This window comes from Vigna umbellata, chromosome 4 (assembly GCF_029865625.1).
Source record: "Vigna umbellata cultivar VRB3 chromosome 4, Vumbellata_1.0, whole genome shotgun sequence".
NCBI classification, from domain to species: Eukaryota; Viridiplantae; Streptophyta; class Magnoliopsida; order Fabales; family Fabaceae; genus Vigna; species Vigna umbellata.
Genome location: NC_142168.1, coordinates 64,797,734 through 64,819,710, shown reverse-complemented (window position 1 = coordinate 64,819,710; position 21,977 = coordinate 64,797,734). Strand labels below are relative to the sequence as shown.

Below are 21,977 nucleotides of genomic sequence, written 5' to 3'. Positions count from 1 at the left end.
AATCAAGAGGGAACTCAAGGCCAAAAGAAAGATATCACATGTTTCCATTGAAAATAAATAAAGACATATGATTAAAGAGTGTAAGATTCTCAAGCAAGAGAGATCAAGGGATAGAGGAAATAATAATAATAATAATAATAATAATAATAATAATAATAATAATAATAATAATAATAATAATAATAATAATAATAATAATAATAATATAGGAGAAGATATAGCTAAAACCACTACTGTAATTGTGTTTGATGGTGAAATTGTCATTGTTTATGAAGATGACTTTATTAATCTCATCAGGGCAATAATATGAATGGGTTATTGACTCAACATTTCATGTTACCCCACATTGTGATTATTTTTCATCTTATACTGTTGAAGATTTAGGTCATATGAAGATGGAAAATCAAAGGTTACGTAAGGTTATTGACATTGCTGAAATCGGGTTAGAGACTAATATTGAATGCAAGATGAATTTAAAGAACATTAGACATATCCATTATATTCTCCTCAACTTAATTTCTATACAATTACTTGATGAATATGATTATCAAAATTCCTTTGGTGATGGAAAATTGAGGTCCACTAAAGGGGAAATGGTGGTAGCAAAATAAGAGAAGCAAAATACTCTTTATTGGACATCAACAAAGTTGTCTACGCCTTAAATGAATGCAATTGAGGATTGTTCCATAGAACTATGGCATAAATGACTTGGTTACTTAAGTGTAAAGGGCCTTGCTACACTTGAAAGATAGGGGTTTCTTCTATTAAAGGTAAATCTCTTGAAACTTGTTGTAATTGTCTTTTGGTAAGCAACATAGTATTTCTTTTTCACTTATCTTCCACATAGAAGACCACATGTATTAGATTTAATTCTCACTGATGTTGGCACTATAAATGCTAAATCAATTAGTAGTTGCTCTTATTTTGTTAATTTTATTGATGACCATTCTAGAAAGGTTTGGGCTTTTATTTTGAAATCCAAAGACTAGGTACTTGATGTGTTCAAGCATTTACATTCAAGTATTAAACGAGATACAAACAGGCTGTTTAAATGTGTTAAAGCATATAATAGTGTGGGTATAAGGGATTTTGAGCATTATTACAAGGCGCATGGCATCAAGCTTGAGAAGATAGTTCCAAAAGACACCTTAGCACAATGAAGTTGTTGAAAGCATGAATCGCACAATTAATGATAAAATTAGATGCATGTTTTCTCATGCAAAATTGCCTACAGCTTTTTTGGTGAGGCATTAAGAACTACAATGGACCTAAATAACCTTTCTTCTTCTACTCCTCTTTATGGCGATGTTCCTTAGAGGGTGTGGAATTAAAAAGATGTTTCTTATAATCATTTGAGAGTGTTTGATTATAAAGCATTTGTTCACATCCTTATAGGTGAAAGATCTAAGCTTGATGGAAAGTCTAAACAATGCATCTTCCTTGGTTATAGTCATGATGATTTTGGTTATGGATTTTGGGATTCAATTGATAAGAAGGTTGTTAGAAGTTGAGATCTTATTTTTCTTGAGGACTAACCATTGAAGATATTGACAAGAAAGAAAAGCCAAAATAGGTATTCTTGTTGAGCTAGAACCTCTTGTCGGGGCTGTTGATCGTTTAGGAGATATGAATGCAGATTTAGATAATGAAGTTTATATGCTCAAGACTAAAGTAAATGAACCAACTGAAGTAACTCCTCTTGAACCACCTTTGAGTCTTTCTTGAGAAGATCTAGAGAGACGTCATGCATAAAATTATTTCCCTCATGAGTTTGTGTTGTTGAGTGATAAGGGAAAGCTTGAAAGTTACGAAGAAGTTATGTCACATAAAGAGAAAGGAAAGTGGTACAAAGTCATGGAAGAGGAGATTAAATCCTAGCATGAGAACCATGCCTTTGAATTGGTGAAGTTACCTCAAGGCAAGAGAGCATTGAAAACTAAATGGGTGTTCAAATTGGGAACAAAGGAAAATAAATCATAACCAATGTATAATGTAATGTTGGTTGTGGAGGGCTTTAGTCAAAAGAAGGGAATTGATTTTGAAGAGATATTTTACCCATGGTTAAAATTAGAGTTGTACTTGGCTTAACAATAACTTTAAATTTAGAAGTTGACCAACTTGATGTGAAAACAACCTTCCCTCATTGTGACTTGGAGGAAGATATCTATATGGAACAACCTAAAGGTTTTTTAGTAAAAGGTAAAGAAAATCTTGTTTGCATATTGAGAAAGAGCTTGTATGAACTCAAACAAGCTCCTAAAATTTGAATCCTTCCTAATGAATCACGGGTATGATAAAACTTCTTCTCATCATTGTGTTTTTTAGAACAAATTTTCTAATAAAAAAATATTATTCTCTTGCTTTATGATGATGACGTTGATAGTTAGTCATGAAAAGAATGAGATTCAAACTCTCAGAAGATACTTGAACAAGTCCTTTGCAATGAAGGATTTAGGTTCTACAAAATAAATCCTTGACACGAGAATTGTTCATGACAAGAAAAATGAAGAATTATGGCTATCCAACAAAAGTGTAGGTATTAGAGAGATTTAATATGAAAAATTCTAAGTTTGTTAACATTTCATTTGTAGGTCACTTCAAGTTGAGCTCAAAGTAATGTCCTACAAATGAGAATGAGAAAGAAGAAATGTAGAAGATTCCATATTCATCTATAGTTGGTATAGTTTGATGTATGTCATAGTGTGTAGAAGGCTAGACATTGCTCATGTTATTGGTGTTGTGAGTTGTTTCCATGTTAATCTTGGGAAAGAGCATTAGCAAATTGTGAAGTAGATACTTAAGTATCTCAAAGGTACTTTTAGAGTTTGTTTATGCTTTGGAAGTGGTAAGCATGTGTTAAATGGTTATACAAATGCAAACATGGCTAGTGATGTGAATTCTAGGAAGTTTACTTTTGGCTATATGATGACTTTTACAGGGGAGCAATATCATGGAAATCCATACTACAAAAATGTGTTATTATATCTTCTACAAATGCAGAATATATTATTGTTAGAAAAAATGCTAAGGAGTTCTTGTGATGCAGAAATTCCTACAAAAGATGGGATTATCACAAGAAAAATATGTTTTGTGTTGTGATAATCAAAGTGTAATCCATCTTAGAAAGAACTCGACTTTTCATTACAAAATGCGTTAGAGATAAAACAATTATGATTAGAGAAAATTTATATTGATGAAAATGGGTCAGATATGATGACAAAGATCTTACATTCAAGAAAATAAAAAGGAGGTATTTTTTCTTATGGGTTCTCATTATGCATTGTAAACATGAGCAATATGGATACGACTTTTTTGGAGAGAAAAACAAAATGAAAGATAAAGAGATACAAGTTGTGAGTGTCTCAAGTGAAAAAAGAAAATAAGCCACAAGATAGTAAAAAAAAAAAGAATAGAGCAACCAGTTTCTCCAAGATATTCTTTGCACAGAAAATCTTGGAGAAAATGTTTTATTCTACATCTCATATATTGAAATTATCTCATATATTGAAATTTTCTTTATTGTTAATGAAGTATGTACTAGGGTTTTATTATATTATTATCTACCTTGTTGATGAAGAAAATATTTTATTTTGATTATTTGATGTTCCCATAAAACTTTTGATATAGCCATTAATTATTTTTAGTGAAAGATTTTACACATTGGATCCCATGAATTCTTTCTATGTTAAGATTTTCTCACCTGTTTTGATGCATGTTCTTTTCCTCTTTTCTATTTTGAGTATATTAACTTTTTACATATTATTTATATAAAAAAATTGGTTTGAATTTTATTACCAATTTGTTATTTGTTATTTTTATTATCTTTTCCATACAAAATATTTATTATATGAAAATAATCTCGCTAACCAGTTTTATAAAATTATTAGCTAAAAACCGATAAATGTTATTTTTTATTGATGGATTAGTTTTTCTCATAAAAACTTACAAATACGAAAAGTCTATTTTAAATTTCTTATATTTTATTTTCTAATAGTTGTGATTTAGAGTAGAGCTTATTATTAGGTAATATTATTGTTTACATATTATAAAAGGTGAAACGTAATAACCAATTTATTTGAGAAAATTGTCAGGACAAAACAAAAATAAGTTGCTTTATCAATTAAAACTAGTTTTCCAAAAATTATTATCTCTTTTAAATAGTATATATATATATATATATATATATATATATATATATATATATATATATATATATATATTTCATAAACATATTTTAACAGTATTGAAAGCCTTCGTCATAAACGAATAACAAGTTTATTTTAATTTAGGAAGAAAATGATTTGTTTTAGTAACAACTTTAAATATTAATGTGGTTTTTATTTTTGTGTGCGTTAATTTTTTGATTTTTGATTTATTTTTTGACAAATATTAAAATTAAATTAAAAAAATCTAAATTAAGTAAACTTGACAGAGACACGTTAATATTTATTGGAAGATGTCACGTTAATATTTATTGGAAGATGTTTGAAGGCGTGAAAGTGATGTGATTAATAACAATTTAACTTCCACTTGAACACGATAATATTTATTTTATTTTATTGGAAGACGAAGCTGATGGACCACTCCGTTTTGGCACATTCCTTTCCGCTTGTAATAAATGACGTCCATGATGCCGCCGAAACCAGAGAGCGAACGCCAAATGTTGTGTGAATCGATGGAAACACCAAACATATGCTTCACCAACGCTTTCATGCTCACTTTCTTACTTCTGAATTTGGCATTGGAAACAACCGCCGGCGCTGATACCTATAGCAGAGATGATTTCCCGGCCAATTTTGTTTTCGGTTCCGGCACCTCTGCTTACCAGGTTCGCAATAGATTATTCTTCTTCATTTATTCATCTCAATCATCATTTTCTTCTATCATTCTATCATATTATATTACAGTAACAACAATTCATTCATCTAAACGTCTTGTTGTTGTTATTGTAAATAGATAGAAGGAGCTGCTAACGAGGAGGGAAGAAGTCGTAGCATATGGGATACCTTTGCACACGCTGGTTCCTTTCCTTCCCTATTCATTCTTTCTTCTCTCCATCCTTCTTACCAATTTTATATAGATTACATTTTTCCTATTTTTCGAAATTCCGTACAATAAACAAAATTAAGGTAATATATATATTTTTTAAATAAAGTGTGATATGAATTTTTTTTATTCTTTTACAGTTTTCAAAAATATTAACATGAATATCAATAATAATATGTAATTATAATTTAATTATGAGATTAAGGTTTAACATTTGATAAGATCGCTCGCGTAATTAACTTTTCTTCAAAATTTATCCTTTTCACTAATAATTATCAGTGTTCGAACAGATTAACACTTCACCAGTGTTCAAATGCTAGTTAAATTATTTTCTTTTACTTAACCCGCTAATCAAATACTGGTTAATTTTATTTTAATTTAATTTTTTATTTTAATTAAATAATAATAATAAAATATATTAAAAAAAATTAAAAATTTAATGTTTGAAATTAAAAAAATTATTTACTTAAATTTAATAATCAAAAAGCTATGTTTAAAATATAATAAATATTTAATTAATTTAATATCTTTAATATAATTAAATATATATTAATATTTTAATTCATAAAATATTATTTAATAAAAAAATAAATAAAATATATTATAAAATTAAAACAAAAAATAAAAAAGATACGTTGTTAATCGTAATTAGAAATACGGTTAACATATAAATAATTCAAATTGAATATGTGAACCTATTTACGGATAACATAAATAATTCAAATTGAATATGTGTACCGTATTTTCAAATACGGTTTATATATTTTTCTCATTTTTTTTCTTTTAATTTTTAATATATTTTAATTATTTTTATTTAATAAATAATATTTTATAAATTAAAATATTAATATATATTTAATCATATGTAAAATATTAATTTAGTTAAACATTTATTAAATAAAATATATTTATTTATTATTTAATTAAAGCAAATAAACTTTTTGATTTATTATTTTTTTAATTTTTTCTCTTAATTTAAAGTATTAAATTTTATTTTATAATGTATTATTATTAATAAATGAAAAATAAAAAAATTAAATTGAAAGAAATTAAAAAATGTCTTAACCATCTTAGGTATTAACCAACATTCGAACACTTGTGATTATTTAAAAGGGATATATTAAGAATTATTGGAGGTGCATTAGAAACATTGGAGATGCAAGAAGAATTGTTCTAAAAATATTTGAATAATTTTTGATTTTTTTATTTTAAATTAAAAATAAAAATTACTAAAATATTATGTATTTAAATTAAGGCATGAATAAGAAATTTTTTGTTAATTAAAATATATATATATAAATAGTATTATATTAATATACCAATTACACATATTGATATATTAATATAATATAATTTAAATTTATGTTTTCACAAATTAAAATTAATGTATATATTTTTCAAATATACTAAAATATGAATTATATAATCATTTTATTGTTGTTATTATTCAATTTTAATAAAAAAAATGGTATAAATAATGATATAAAATTATAATTTTATGATATGATTGATAAATATATGTGACAAATCTTATGTTAAAGGTTTCATTTCGGTAGATTATATTATATTAATTTAAAGTTATTTAATGTTTTTGTATTTATTAAAATATAAATAATTTAATTTATTTTTTATTGTTAAATAAAATTTCACATGATTAATTATAATTATATAAAATTATAATTTAATACTTTTATCTATATAATTCGTTTTTATATCAAGTTAATTGTGTATTATTTGGTAAAAGTTATGTAACTCTCGTTATATCATATATTAGATTCTTTTATTATTATTTTTCATTATCTTTCAATGAGATTTTTCAAAACTTACTTCAATTTGACAGTTTTTTCACAATAACTTTTAATGAACAGGATATGTGCATGGAGAAAATGGAGACGTAGCCTGTGATGGGTACCACAAGTATAAAGTGAATACGCTCGACCCTAATACGTTTTTAGGTTAAATAATTTTTGTTGAGTTGTGAGAAAATCTTAAATTAGTTTTTTTCTTTATGTCTTTCAATTTGATTTTTATTTTAATTTTTTTTTAATTAATTAGATTTTTTTCGTTACTATTTCATTAACATAGTTAAAGATGTGTCTTGTTTTAATTTTTGAAATATTTTTTGAAAACTTTTACTTTTTTAGTTTTTCCTTTTAAATTTACCATGTGTCAAAGGGGCATATGAAATGATAATAAAAATGTGATCTTACATGCTAAGTATCATTATTTTAGTTTCAATTTAATCATTCTATTTATTTTGTCTCAATTCAATTCTATTTTTTTACCTTTTTTCGAAATAAAATTTAATTTTTACATAAATTTTCTACAAATATTTTTATTAAAATTAATATTTAAAAAAAATTAAATTCATTTATATTTATATTTTACATTAAAATTTATTTAAAATTGTTTTCAAACTTTTAATTTTTTATTGTATAAAATTCTTTAAAATTATTTTAAAATTTTACATTTGAATTTATAATTTTTTTATTATTAAACTAACTCAAACATTTATATAGAAATTATTCAATTCACATTTTAAAAATACAATTAATTAGAAGATGTGAAAAGTTGATAAATTTATTTTATTTTATAAAATATAATTGATAAGCACATTTAATATATTTGTTAGTTGAAATTAATTTTGAATTTTTTTTATTTAAAACAATTTTAAATAAATTTAATCTTGTTAAAATATTAAATAAAAATATTAATTTTAATAAAAATATTTGTATAATATTTATATAATAATTAAATTTTATTTTAATATGAGGAAGAATAAAATTGTTTAATTTTAAAAAATTAATATTGTATTGAGATTAAAACAATGATACCTAACCAAACATGGTAACGAGTGATATTATTACATGAGTCCAATGACAGTTTGATAAATTATTATTATTTTTAAAAATTAAAAAGAAATAATAATATTTAAAGAAAGTAAAAAAATCATTAATTAGTAAGTGACATATCTTTAATAGTATTTTTATGATAAAGGAAAAACCTAATTATATAAAAAATTTCAAATATTAACTGAAATGGCTCGTTATATTAAAATTTCGAAAATAAAAACCAAAATTTTAGAAACATAAAAAAATGGAACAAATTTGAGATTTACTTTCAAAAACGAATGAAATGATTTAACATGATCATAATACAAAGTTTAGCTACTGTTTTGTTCAACCGTTAAACCATCACTGTAGCATTCGTTTGATTAAAATTTTCCCTAAAATATATGTAATGCAGGAAGATGTGAAGCTGATGGTGGAAACAGGACTTGAAGCCTATAGATTTTCCATTTCTTGGTCCAGACTGTTACCAAGTATGATTCTCAACAGAAGCCCTTGAATTTTATTTTATATATCTATATATCTTGGTAGGGTAAAACTTTTCTCAACACTTTGAAAAAGCTTTAATTCTCCTCAGATGGTAGAGGACCCGTCAATCCCAAAGGATTGCAGTACTACAACAATCTCATCAATCAGCTTATAAGCAATGGTTAGACTTCAATTCGGGTTTCTTAATTAGGTTGCAAAATTATCCATGCATTTAATTCGCTCAAAATAAATAAAGCAATTTGAAATTTATTCTAATTCTACAATTGATATAGTTACCCTATTTCTCTGGAGCAGGTATCCAACCACATGTCACACTGCACAACTATGACCTTCCACAGGTTCTTGAAGATGAATATGGAGGATGGGTTAGTCGTCACATCATGTATGCCTCCGATCTCTCGCACCTTATTTGGAAATTTTATCATACAAGTTCGTTACAATAAATTATGAACTGATAAAGGGTTCCGATAGGTTGAGACCTTTTCAAATTTATACTCTTGTGCCACCTCTATTTTTATTAATTTTTGTAATTTAATAATTTAATTTATATTTTATTTTTACGTAGAATTGTTAAATTGATAAAGGGAAGTAAAAGAAAATGTGGATTGTCAAATTAATTTTTTTCAATCGATAAATACTAATTGATAAGTTACTTGGATTAAATGCAGAAGAGACTTCACATACTATGCTGATGTATGTTTTAGAGAGTTTGGCGACAGAGTTTTGTATTGGACGACTGTCAACGAACCCAACGTTTTTTCCTTTGGTGGGTATGATCAGGGAAGTTCACCACCTCAACGATGTTCTCCCCCATTTTGTGCTATAAAGAGCAATAGGGGCAACTCGACATATGAACCCTACTTGGCAGTTCATCATATTTTGTTAGCTCACTCTTCAGCGGCCAGATTGTACCGGAGAAAATACAGGGTATGTCGTCTAATCTTACATAAATGGCAAAATCTTCAGCAAATATACTTAGCGTTAATGTTCTCCTTTTCTAAGAAACTTATGTAACATTGCAGCACAAACAACATGGATATGTTGGTATCTCTGTCTACTGCTTTGGGTTTTTTCCTCAAACAAATACAGAGAAAGACAGGGTAGCAACTCAACGAGCCCGTGACTTTTTCGTTGGTTGGTAAGCAACAGACCCTACAATTGGTTTGTTTTACTTTTTTCTTCCCTTGTTCTTAATTTGTTCCCTTAAGTATGACTTTCTATGGTTAACCTATTCTGATGCTATTCTATCTTCTTAAAGATTGCTTTCTTTAATTGGACATACCAATATTTCCTAGAATAATAAACACGGCAGCTGTACACGTATGCTTTGCTATTGCAGGGTTATGGAACCCTTGCAATATGGAGACTATCCAATTTCCATGAAGACAAATGCAGGCGTAAGAATTCCGGCTTTCACAACTCGTGAATCTGAACAAGTCAAGGGTTCATTTGACTTTATAGGAGTCATTCACTACACCAACATCAATATCACAGACAATTCTGACACCCTTAAGAACCAATTGAGAGATTTCAACGCTGACATGGCTGCAAAGTTTTGTAAGTACTTCTTCAGGCTAAAGGATAGTGAATTTAGTAAGAGATTAAAGTGTTAAACATTTAAGTATGAATGTACAGTATATAATGAAAGAAGTACTTATAAACACTTAATCTTTTAGATCATAGGTGGTATCATTACATATGGATTTGTTCAACTTTTTAAGTTTCGCACATTTACCATTTCACTCTAACAATAATGTAATACCCCTTACATAACCTAATGATCTATTGGATATTATAAAAAAAATAATATAAAGTTGGGCAACGTTGAAGAATGATTTATCAGTCTAATGACTTGCCATTTTTCTGGTTTTGCAGCAGGATTGGATCTATTTTCAAATGAAGAGGTAACAATAAAGTATAAAGTCATGTAAACTGGTTCTACTTTTTAGAGTATCCATTGTGCAAATAACTGACTTTTCCTTTTCTTGACTCAGTACCCTGTCACACCGTGGGGTTTGCGGGAAGAATTGAATAATTTCAAGCTCCTTTATGGCAATCCTCCTATATTCATTCATGAAAATGGTTTCTCTCTCTCCCTCTCTCTCTTAGATTACGTATAATTGCAATGAATACTGTATAGTAAAATCAACCTTTGATGTTATACGGATTGCATATTAAGCTTGGGATTATAGTTCTGTTGCTATAAGCAAAGCAACTTGATTACATTAGGCATTTTTTTTTCAATCTTGCTCATTCCTGCTTATGTACTAATACTTATGTATCAATCGTAAATTAGGAAATCCTGTTGATGATATCTAGTTTACTCATGTGGAAGATGGTAAGTTTAAATGATTGAGCGAGTTACTGATTAAATTTTGGGTTGTTAGGTCAACGGACAGCAAGCGATTCATCACTACAAGACGTGTCAAGGGTGAAATACTTGCATGGATATATTGGTGTAGTGCTCGATGCCTTGAGGTATGTTACCACTGCTCTAATTCATGTAATAAATATATCATTGTTTTTTTAATCACTTCCATCTAGCTTTTGTTTTTGACTCTGGAATCTAAATTATGGATAACTAGTCTATTGAACTATACTGTTTATGACTAATCTTGAGAAGTGACTCATGTAAATAATTTATCAAACATGCCCAGAACACACACTGACAAGCAACAGAACACAAATCCTTGAACTAGAAGAAACCAAGTAGTTATCATTAGATTATAATACAGTGGTTTATTTTTTCTGTAAGTGTTCCCATAAACACCTCTGATGCGTTCTCTGATATTCTGCATCACCCCAAAATTTGTCAGAGATGGATTAAACATAAAGGGGTATTTTGCCTGGTCTTTCTTGGATTTGTTCGAGTTGTTGGATGGATACAAATCTAGCTTTGGCCTATACTATGTTGATAGGGATGATCCAGAGTTGAAGAGACACCCAAAGCTCTCTGCAAAATGGTACAGCCGATTTTTGAAGAACAGAAGCACTTCTATAGTTGGAACTGTTGAACTTGAGAAGGATCCCTCACTCGTTTCAATTGGGCATTTGTTTGAGTAGGTTCTTTGTTTGTTATCACGAATAAGTCATTGCACAGAGGTGTTATTAGTATGCTTACTTTCCCTTAAATGCATAAGAATAAGATACCTGGGCATATTTCAATTCAGATGGTGAAGAAGGATAGAGAGGCCTGGCAAGTAAAGCCGCATAGGTAATGTATAACATACAATAGACTTTGTATGACATACCATATGATATGCCATGCTAAAGACAAGGGGATTTCAAATGACAGTATAGTTTTTGGCAGTCATGTGTTTTTGTACTCACTTTCCTCTTTCCTCTACTTTTTTTTTTCCACGGTAGTTATTGATAGCTTTTATGAAGCATTTGTCCACATTCGTAAAGAGCTAATTGGATTTGAAATAACTTTGTCCCACACATTAATAATTTAAGAATAAATTTATTTTTATCTTCAATTGTCTTCTATTGTAAATAATTAAATTGACCAAAAAGAGAAATATAAATTTCTCTAAGGAAAAATAAAAACTTAATAACAAAGTTTTCTATTGTACATTTTTTTTTTCTTTATGCAACCATAAAAAAAAAATCTACAACCACATTTGCTTTTTGTTTTTGTTCAATTCCAATTCCAATAGACGACATATCATCGTATCCAGCAACACCATCCGCAATATGCAAGATTTCTCTCATAGCCATTATCAATTTTATTTTACTAAAAATATTCACCATTGCTATCAAATTGGGATGTCAAAAATAAAATAATATTTTGTGCAAAATTGTAAAACTAATAATGAGTAGTGACAATTTTTAAATTTATTTATTAGAATCTAAAAACAAGTAATAACACGACCAATATTACTTTGTTGTAGCCTTTAAGAAGGAAAATATATTTCTCTTTTCAACTTAAAATACTAACTATTGTTGAATCTCCTTTAGGTTTAACATCAAATGTTACACGGTCAATTGTTCTTAGTAAAATGATTATGTCTATTTTAAGAGGCTACCCCATTATCTAATGGTTTGATTTTTTTCTACCATTTTTGTTAATCCTTTGCTTAAAGTTAGTTGGAACATTGATTCGGTTGCTATTACTGATGTAAACTATTTGTCAAATTTTCAATCTTATACACGTTAGTAATAAAATTTTTATTATCCAATCAATCTCTTATTCTTATTCATATAGTATTTATATTGATTGCTCAATTTTCTACGTTGATACTTTAAAGTATTGTTTTATGTTTCTCAAATTCTATTTTCTAATAAGTTCGTGTTAGACATCATTGTCATATAAGGAAGATTTGTTTTTTTTAAAAAAAAAACAAAAACAAAAAAGAATAAAAAAACATGGACCAATCACACAAACACATGATAAAAATATGTCGTATATATAGGAAAAAGTCCTACGATGAAAAAAATTAAGTAAATACATAAATGAAAAAAGTAACTCATGAAACATATAAACTATAGGCTCAATTAATCTAAATATGTCAAACAAACACATATGAATACATTCAAATTATATGAAATGTGGAAGCAGAAAAACCAATCTCCAGCCATTGTTGTTGTTGCTTGCTTAGCTTCTAGTTTTTGAACCCTTGCTTTCAAAACACGATGGTGATGCATTCTAAAGTGAAGAGTAAGCCCAATGACCAAAGCAAAAAAGAATATCCAATTTAAAGAACTTCAAAACCATCACAGAGTTTGGAACAATGGAAAAATTTGTTGCAGAAATCACAACACCTATGCACACACGTTTGAAACAGTTTGAAATTTTTTGAAATATAGATCACATTCAAAGAATATGCTAACTCAAACTAAAGAGAAAATTAAGGGAGATGATATGGCCACAAAAATCGAAGGCCATTACTCTCTTATAACCTCTCTATTGCATAAATATTAACACTCTCCTACTTGGACTTTATCCAACCATCAAACATAATAAGAAACCAAATATATGAATCATAGTAACAGTTCCTCTAATAATAAGTATTATCTACCATGTATAAAAATATATTAAGTCTTACATCATAAGCTCTTAACTCTAACGAATAAACCATATGTCTATTATAGGTCACAATTAAATGAGTTTTCTCAAAGTTTTATGTGGACAAAATAAATGAGAAAACATTAAACTAGATAAGAGTTTTATCAAAATGAAAGTACTTACAATGATCGTCAAATCATGGAACCAAGTCCCATTCGCGTTACATGATCCTTAAAATTCTTTGGTTGTATGCCTCTAGTTAAAGGATCAACAATCATCAACTCAATGCTAACGTGTTCAATGACCACTTTCTTGTCTTTAACACGTTCTATTATGGTTAGATATTCAATATCGATGTGCTTACTTTGACTTCCACTTTTATTATTCTTAACCATAAAAACAACAACATTTGTTATCACAATAAAACTTCAACAACCTAACAATTGAGTCCACAACTCTAAACCCAAATATAAAACTCTTCAACCATACATCATGTGAAGTAGCTTCAAAACAAGAAACAACTCCATTGTAGAAGTAGCAGTCATGGTTTTCTTTTTGGCACTCCAAGATACAACTCCGCAAACTAATATGAAAACATAGCCAGATGTAGATTTTCTAGTATCAACACAACTAACAAAGTCTGAATTAGAGTAGCTTATCACTTCTAAATTATTAGTTCGTCTATACATGGGCATGAAATCTATTGTTCCTTGAAGATATCTCATTACTTTCTTTACAGCTTTCCAATGGTCAACACCTGGATTACTCTGATATCTTCCTAAAACTCCAACTACAAATGCAACGTCAATTCTAGTACAAACTTGAGCATACATAAGACTTCCAACAGTTGAAGCATATGGAATATTTTTCATCTGTTCCCGCTTAAGATCATTTTACGGGCATTGAATTAATTCAAGTTTGTCACCCTTTACAATGGGAACTACACTTGGTGAACAATCTTTCATGTTAAGCCTCTTTAAAACTTTGTTGATATAGGTCTCTTGAGACCCAAAATACCTCAAGATCTTTCTTTATGGATCTTAATGCCTATGACATAAGATGTCACACCTTTATCCTTATATATCAAATTTCTTTGAGAGAAATTGTTTTATCTCATATAACAAACCTTTGTTGTTGGTTCCTAGGAAAATGTCATTCACATATGAAATAAGAAAACAAATTTTTCTCCCATTAACCTTCTGGTATATAATTGATCCATGATGTTTTCTTCCAAACCAAAAGAAGAGATAACTTCATGAAATTTTAAATACCATTGACGTGCAACTTTTTTTAATCCATAGATGGACTTGACTTATTTTTTTTAACTCAAAGTAAAAATGAGCTACCAAAACCATGATTATTCATAGAGAATCCTTCTTAGGTATAGGAGAAAATGCTCCTTATAATCAATTCCTTCTCTTTAAGTGAATCCTTTGGCAACAAGTCTTGCTTTATGTCTTTCAATGTTACCTTGCAAGTCTTTCTTAGTTTTGAAGACCCATCTACATCCAATAGGTTTTACACCATTAACTAACTCAACAAGATCCTAGACTTTATTAGATGTTATAGAATCCATCTCATCTTTCATAACATTATACCACAAATTCAATTCCTTAGAATCATTACTGGTTAAAATCAGATTCTTACAAATATACTTCATAATCACGAGAAACTATTGGTCTTTTGATTCTAGTAGATCTTCTTAATGTTTTCTCAACATCTTGATGAGAAACTTGTTGTTTAACTAGGTGTTCAACATTTACTTGTTGCTCTTTATCAACAACTTGATCTCTATTATCATTCTCAACAATTTATGAAACTTCACTTACTGGTTGTCTAATACGCTTTTGAACTGGAGGGGGTGAATAACTACCAATCTATCATTTAATTGAAAGGTTTGAGCTTCACGGTGATCCTTTTCATGATCAATATCTTGAATTAAATACTCCCACTAATTAAGTCATTTTCAAGAAAGTTTGCATTTCTTGATTCCACAATCCTAGTGTTATGAGGTGGACGATATAATCTATACCCTTTGGACTTTTCAGCATATATAGTGAAATACCCATTAATCTTGGGTCTAGTTTCTTCTCGTGTGGGTTATAAATCCTTATTTCAGACACATCCCCAAATTCATACATGTCATAAACTCGGTTTCCAACCTTTAAATTACTTAAAAAGTGTTTTTAAAATTGCCTTAGTTAGGATCTGATTTTTATTAGGTTTAATCATTCAGGAAGTCCCTTTTTTGGTGCAGAATCTCAATTTCGTCCCTTATTTTTTCGGTTTCTCAATTGGATCCAAATTTTATGAAAATTGCAACAATTGGGCCCCAACCGTTAAATTGGGCCCAACGCCGTTAAGCTGTGTTTGACGTGGCATGCTGGGTCCCGTTTTGTAATTGACGTGGCATTAGGGATTGGGAGAAGTTTGTTTGACATGGATAATTATATTTTTTAAAATACAAATAAAAGCAAAGTACGAATGAAATATAGGGATTGGGATTGAGATTCAATTTTATGGAATTAGGGATTGGGAGAAGTTTGTTCTGAGATTGAGGGGTTGTTGTAGGCTTCGTGCAAAGGTCCATGAAATTCACAAATTGGGGTCTGAAATTGGGGATTTAGGGTTTAATCGAAGTTGACGTTGACAGATAGCGTGCTTTTTTCGTCGTGGTTGAAGTTGTGGGACCTTGTTCCGCTGGAATCTCGAGTGGCCAGGTCAGAAAAGTTTGGTTTTGTATTGATTATTGATTACAGAGGTCATATGTTGTGTTATTTTTATTGCGATGTTGGGTTGTGGTCCCTGTGGTTGTATTGTGTTTCATTTTTTATTGCGTTGTAGTGGTCCCCCATGTTTAAAGTTGTTTTTCTCTGTGTGTGAGTGTGTTTTGTTTATGGTGTTGATACATGTTTTGTCGTCATGTGATTGCATTATAGGTGTGTAAAAACATATATATAGTGTTTTGCGTCATGGACGAGGATATTGAGGTTGTCTTTCACCATGGAGGGAAATTAGTTAATGATGGGAAGCTTAAGTATGAAGGGGGGGAGACATCTAGGTTTTTGTTTGACCCAGATGTTTGGAGTTATTTCGTGGTTGTTAGTTTAGTAAAAGGTTTGGGATACGATGGGTTTAAAGATCTGTGGTACTCTGTAGGAGGGGCTTCAGTGTTGGATGATAAGTTAGAGTGTTTGTGTGATGACACTAGTGCCATGCATATGTTTAATTTAACTAGGCTGAATGGTGAGGTGCATGTGTTTGTGATACACCCTGTTTCTGAAGCCGAAGTCATACATATGCTGGAAAATGTTGGTAATGATGAAGGACAAGTTGAAGAGATGAGTGATGTTGATGGTGAACAGCAAGAGATGAGTGATGTTGATGGTGAACAACAAGAGGTGGGTGAAGAACAAGTCCAAGTTGAGGCTGTTATGGAGGAAGAGGGAAATGGACTCCAACAAGTTGGTGTTGTGTTGGAAGAGATGGGTGATGTTGATGGGCAAGTGGAAGTTGAGGCTGTTGTTGAGGAAGAGGTCCATGGACTTGATGATGTTGGTGGTGTGTTGGAAGAGATAAGTAACGTTGATGGAGAAGTGGAAGTTCAGGCTGCTGTAGAGGAAGAGGTGCATCAAGTTGAAGTCCTTGGTGGTGTGTTAGAAGGACATATGGGTGATGTTGATGGAGAAGTGGAAGTTGATGCTGTTATGGAGGAAGAGGTGCATGAAGTTGAAGAAGTTCCTGGTGTGTTAGAAGAAATGGGTGATGTTGATGGAGAAGTGCAAGTTGAGGCTGTTGTGGAGGAAGAGGTGCATGGAGTTGAAGAAGTTGGTGGTGATGGTGAAGATGAAGGTGAAGAAATGAATGAAGTTGAAGAAGATGTGGAAATCCGAAGTTGGAATTCCTCTTTTGATGGAAATAGTGAGTTGTCAGAGGGGCTTGTTGATGTCAATGTTGGTTGTGATATAGATGATGATATACATGCAGATTTGGAGGGAAATATTCCAATGGAAGTCCAAAGTGTGTCAAATGACTTTAGTGGGCCATATTCCAGTGGGAGTTCTGACAGCATGTTTGATGTTAATGTAGAGGGTGGGAATGATAGAGGTTTGTCAGATGATGAGTGGGAATCTGAACAATTAATTAGTGATGAAGACCATACCGATGTAGAGGGTTATGGGAGTTTTGCAACATTTGTTTTGCCAAAAAGTATGGTTGACTTCAAGTGGGAAGTTGGGACATATTTTGCTGAAAAACAAGACATTTTGGATGCTATTAAAAGTTATTCCTTGGATAATGGAAGAAATATTAAGTTTGTTAAGAATGATAAAGAAAGAATGAGGTTCAAGTGTTTGGGTGCAAAAGGTAAATGCCCATGGAAGTTGTATTGTGCTTATATGAAGGCAGTCAAAACATGGCAACTAAAAACTATGCTGGACAACCATACCTGCAGCAGGGAGTTCAACCTTAAATTAATTGATGCCAAGTGGTTGAGCAAGAAGTTAGAGAAAACAGTTAGAGAGAATCCAACAGTTAAGGGTGTGAATATAAGGGAAAAAATTCAAAGGAAATGGAACATTGGTATTTCAAGGTGTATGGCTTATAGGGCCAAAAACATAGCAACAGAGCATATTGATGGGTCTTTCAAAGAACAATATAAAAGGTTATATGATTATGCCCATGAGTTGGTTGCAAAAAATCCAGGCTCAACAGTGAAAGTAAAGGTTGAGGATGTAGGGGGTGAAGTCCTTTTCAAGAGATTTTATGTATGTCTAAAGGGATGCAAAGACAGTTTTCTGTCATGCAGGCCAATTATTGGTTTAGATGGAGCATTTTTGAAAGGTAAGTACGGTGGTGAGTTATTAACAACTGTGGGCAGAGATGGAAATGAGCAGATGTTGCCTATTGCGTATTGTGTTGTTGAAGTTGAGAACAAGGATTCCTGGAGGTGGTTCTTGGAACTATTGATAGATGACCTTGGAGGGGCTGAAAAATGTTCTTCATTTACCTTCATATCAGACCAGCAAAAGGTAATACTCATCATTAATATGTACTTGTACATTTGAACTTTAGGCCCTCAAGTATTGGTTGCCTGTACAGGAATACATTTGAACTTTACTTGTATATTTGTATTGCAGGGTCTTCTTCCAGCAATACAGGAATTGCTTCCTGGAGTTGAGCAAAGGTTTTGTGTGAGGCATTTGTATGCCAACTTCAGGAAGAAATTCCCTGGCAAAAACCTCAAACGTTTAATGTGGAGGGCAGCTACAGCCACACACCCACAAACCTGGGAGATGGAAATGAGAAACATCAGAGGACTGAACGAAGATGCTTATAAGCATTTGATTGCCATCCCTCTAAGGTTATTTTATTATTTGTTGTAGGTTATTTCAGAAGCATCAGAGGACTGATATAATGTTAACAATTATTTTATTATTTGTTCTAGGTATTGGTCAAGATCAAGGTTCACTTCAAGAGCTAAATGTGACACCTTAGTTAACAATATGAGTGAGGGCTTCAATAGTGTCCTCCTAACTACCAGGAGTAAACCCATTATTACCTTGTTGGAGGAGATACGGATGTACATCATGCAAAGATGGGCCAAGAACAGGTCAAGGATATCATCATTTACTGGATCCATTTGTCCCAAGATCCAATCCAGATTTAGAAAGGAATCCCAGTTAACTAAAAGTTGGATTCCTAGGTAAATTCCATTAATGATTTGTTTGTTATGTTAATTAACTAATGTGGTTGATAATTATTGTTGTCTTCTTCTACACAATTGGTCAGGCAACAAGCTATTTGAAGTTCGTCACATGTCCAACAGTGGAGATAAGTTTGTAGTGAACATAGATGACTCCTCATGCACATGCAGAACTTGGATGATCACTGAAATTCCCTGTTGTCATTCATTAGCTGCTATGAAGTTCCTCAACATTGATGGAGAACAATTTATTGACCCTTGCTACATGAAGTCCACATGTGAGGAGACATATTCATCAATTATATATCCCATAAATGGAGCCAACATGTGGAACATAACTCCATATCCTGATGTGTCTCCTCCACACAAAAGAGTATTGCCTGGAAGACCAAAAAGAAAATGAAGACTAGAGCAATGGGAAATGAGGAAGGATGATTCAAGAATGACCAAATCTGGGTTGCGGAAAAGATGTGGCATATGTAGGGAACAGGGCCATAACAGAAGTCGTTGCCCATCAGCCACCCAAGCAGGACCTTCAGCCACCCAAGCAGGACCTCCATCCACTCAACAATCTGAAATGGCACATCAGACACAACCTGAAGCCTAGTTCACTGTAGGAATGCACTTTTGTAATAGTTTAAGGGTAGACAACACCTTACTGCTTTTGTAAGGCACTTTTGTAATAGTTTAAGGCTACAAAGTAGTACATGTAGAAAAAACATGCAACATTCTACCTCATAAAATCACTGTTATTGTGCTTCTGCTTTTAAAAACACATTGAAAATTCTGGTTAAATGGTTATTTTGTTGTGGTTGAAATTCTGGTTTTGGTGTTATTCTGGTTTAATGGTTATTTTGCTTCTGCTATTGAAAACACAACCTTGTATATTTGCATTCTGGGTTAATGCTTTATTCTGTTTTAATGATATATTTGACTAATCATGGTTGTGGTTATCACTTCACTAAGAAATCACGTTATATGCTTGGCCATAACTTACAAACAATACTTTGCATTACTTCATTACCAAAAGTTACAAACTTTTGAAGTCAAAATAACTTTGCTTCAGTGCATCCTGAGTACATTCCTTCATAATTACAATCAAAACACTTCTATGAACGACACAACACTAGTGTAACTACAATCATGTTCACAACACAACGAACACAAACAATCCCTAACAACACGTTAAGCCTATTTTCCAATTTCTTCACTGACAAGTCTAAATCACTTATAATCTTCCATCCACTTTCCATTGCTTCTCTGTTCAACAAAATCTCAGTCTTGCCTTCACGCTTTACACTGGTTTCCCTTTCCACAGTCCCATCATCAGCACACCATCTGAAGTAATTGCAACCACCATCTTCACCACCATTCTGAGAGAAGAAAACATCAATTACAGCAGCCTCCAACTAAAAAAACAACAACAAAAAAACCTTACCTTGAACTTAGGGCAGCCCCAAAATTGCTTGCCTCTATTCTTAGATGTTCTCGCAGTTCTCACAACACATTTCATCCCACAATAGCAAAGCGAACCACCACTGCTACATCCTCCTCAACCACCAACACAGACCACATTATCGTCTTCCTTCCGCCACCCACTGCATGACGAAGACGAACAACGATGGGCCATCTTCAACCACAACGAACTTATCCACCTTCGAAGAAGAACAAGCTCAATCAAAACTCAGGCTGTTATTAGGGATTCAAGCACACATTTATACAAATTTATCTCCCTTCCACTTTTCTCCCACACTTTACCAAGTTGTTTTCTTAATAAAAAACCTAAATGCACATCAATCAGACACATGAATTCAAAAATTCACCCCAGCGTGCCGGGTCAATTACGAAAGGGGATCCAACGTGACACGTGAATTACAAAACGGGAACCAGGGTGCCACGTCAGACACAGCTTAACAACATTGGGCCCAATTTAACGGTTGGGGCCCAATTGTTGCAATTTTCATAAAATTTGGATCCAATTGAGAAACCGAAAAAATAAGGGACGAAATTGAGATTCTGCTGCAAAAAAGGGACTTCCTGAATGATTAAACCTTTTTATTATATACACAACCGTCTTAAGTGCTCTAGTCTACAAGAACTAAGGAAGTTTTGCATTACTCCTCATACTTCTCACCATATCCATTAAGGTTCAATTTCTTCTTTCTACCACATTATTTTGATCTGGAGAGCTAGGCATGGTGTATTGGGCAACAATCCAATGTTCTTGAAGAAATTTAGCAAATGGACCAAGTGCTTGTCCATTCTTCGTGTATCTACCATAATACTCTCACCATAATTTTCTTTCCGCGTTGTAACTCTACTTCAACCTTAAAAACTTTAAAGGCATCCAAGGCTTCATCCTTAGAACGAAGTAAGTAAAGATACATGTATTGTGAGTTATCATCTATAAGGTGATAAAGTATTTTGGACTACTTGCATCCATATCCAAACAACAAATATATGTATGAATAATTTCTGGTAAACTTGAATTCCTCTTAGCACCTCGTTTGGGCTTGTTAGTTTGCTTTCCCTTAATGCAATCCACATAAGACCCAAAATTAGTAAGTCAAATTAGATTCACAACAGACAAAAGCAAACAAATTACCTTTCTTTTCAAGTCAATCCTTAAACTTTGGACATTCCTTCTTCATGTGTCCCATCTTTTTACAAAAGAAACACTTGAACTTCTTTTTAATAACTGGCTGAGTAAGAATCTTTCCCATATTATTAGCTTGGTTCTTCTTATTCTTAAAAGAAATGGTCAAGTTCACATTTTCTCCTTCTTCCATCAATAACCTTTCTTTTTCTTGAACACACATGGTCAATAATTCATTAATAGACCCTTTATCCTTATGTGTGTTGTAAGAGATTTTAAAGGGGA

General features: G+C 31.2%; 2 protein-coding genes and 1 pseudogene across 3 annotated transcripts; 2 read left to right on the top strand and 1 right to left on the bottom strand.

Moving 5' to 3' along the window:
• Window positions 1-4,603: 4,603 nt before the first annotated feature.
• Window positions 4,604-11,697, top strand: LOC124848099 (hydroxyisourate hydrolase-like). 2 transcript variants are annotated; one of them, XM_088112397.1, is made up of 13 exons: window positions 4,604-4,828; window positions 4,957-5,020; window positions 6,915-6,970; window positions 8,293-8,368; window positions 8,473-8,544; window positions 8,679-8,766; window positions 9,053-9,311; window positions 9,407-9,522; window positions 9,724-9,941; window positions 10,260-10,288; window positions 10,379-10,466; window positions 10,772-10,862; window positions 11,201-11,697. In XM_088112397.1, exons 1-13 carry the CDS (start codon window positions 4,619-4,621, stop codon window positions 11,445-11,447), a joined length of 1,614 nt encoding a protein of 537 aa, XP_087968523.1. In that variant the 5' UTR covers window positions 4,604-4,618; the 3' UTR covers window positions 11,448-11,697. The 2 variants fall into 2 exon arrangements, with proteins under 2 accessions (XP_087968523.1, XP_087968524.1); XM_088112398.1 differs by lacking the exons at window positions 4,604-4,828; window positions 6,915-6,970 and having other exon boundaries at window positions 5,006-5,020.
• A 2,174-nt stretch (window positions 11,698-13,871) lies between these two features.
• On the bottom strand, window positions 13,872-14,264 carry LOC124848097 (secreted RxLR effector protein 161 pseudogene; annotated as a pseudogene).
• Window positions 14,265-16,364: 2,100 nt separating this feature from the next.
• LOC148200932 (uncharacterized) lies at window positions 16,365-19,499 on the top strand. The gene is made up of 5 exons (XM_088113092.1): window positions 16,365-16,742; window positions 16,794-18,422; window positions 18,531-18,754; window positions 18,839-19,083; window positions 19,183-19,499. Exons 1-5 carry the CDS (start codon window positions 16,365-16,367, stop codon window positions 19,497-19,499), a joined length of 2,793 nt encoding a protein of 930 aa, XP_087969218.1.
• Window positions 19,500-21,977: the final 2,478 nt, after the last annotated feature.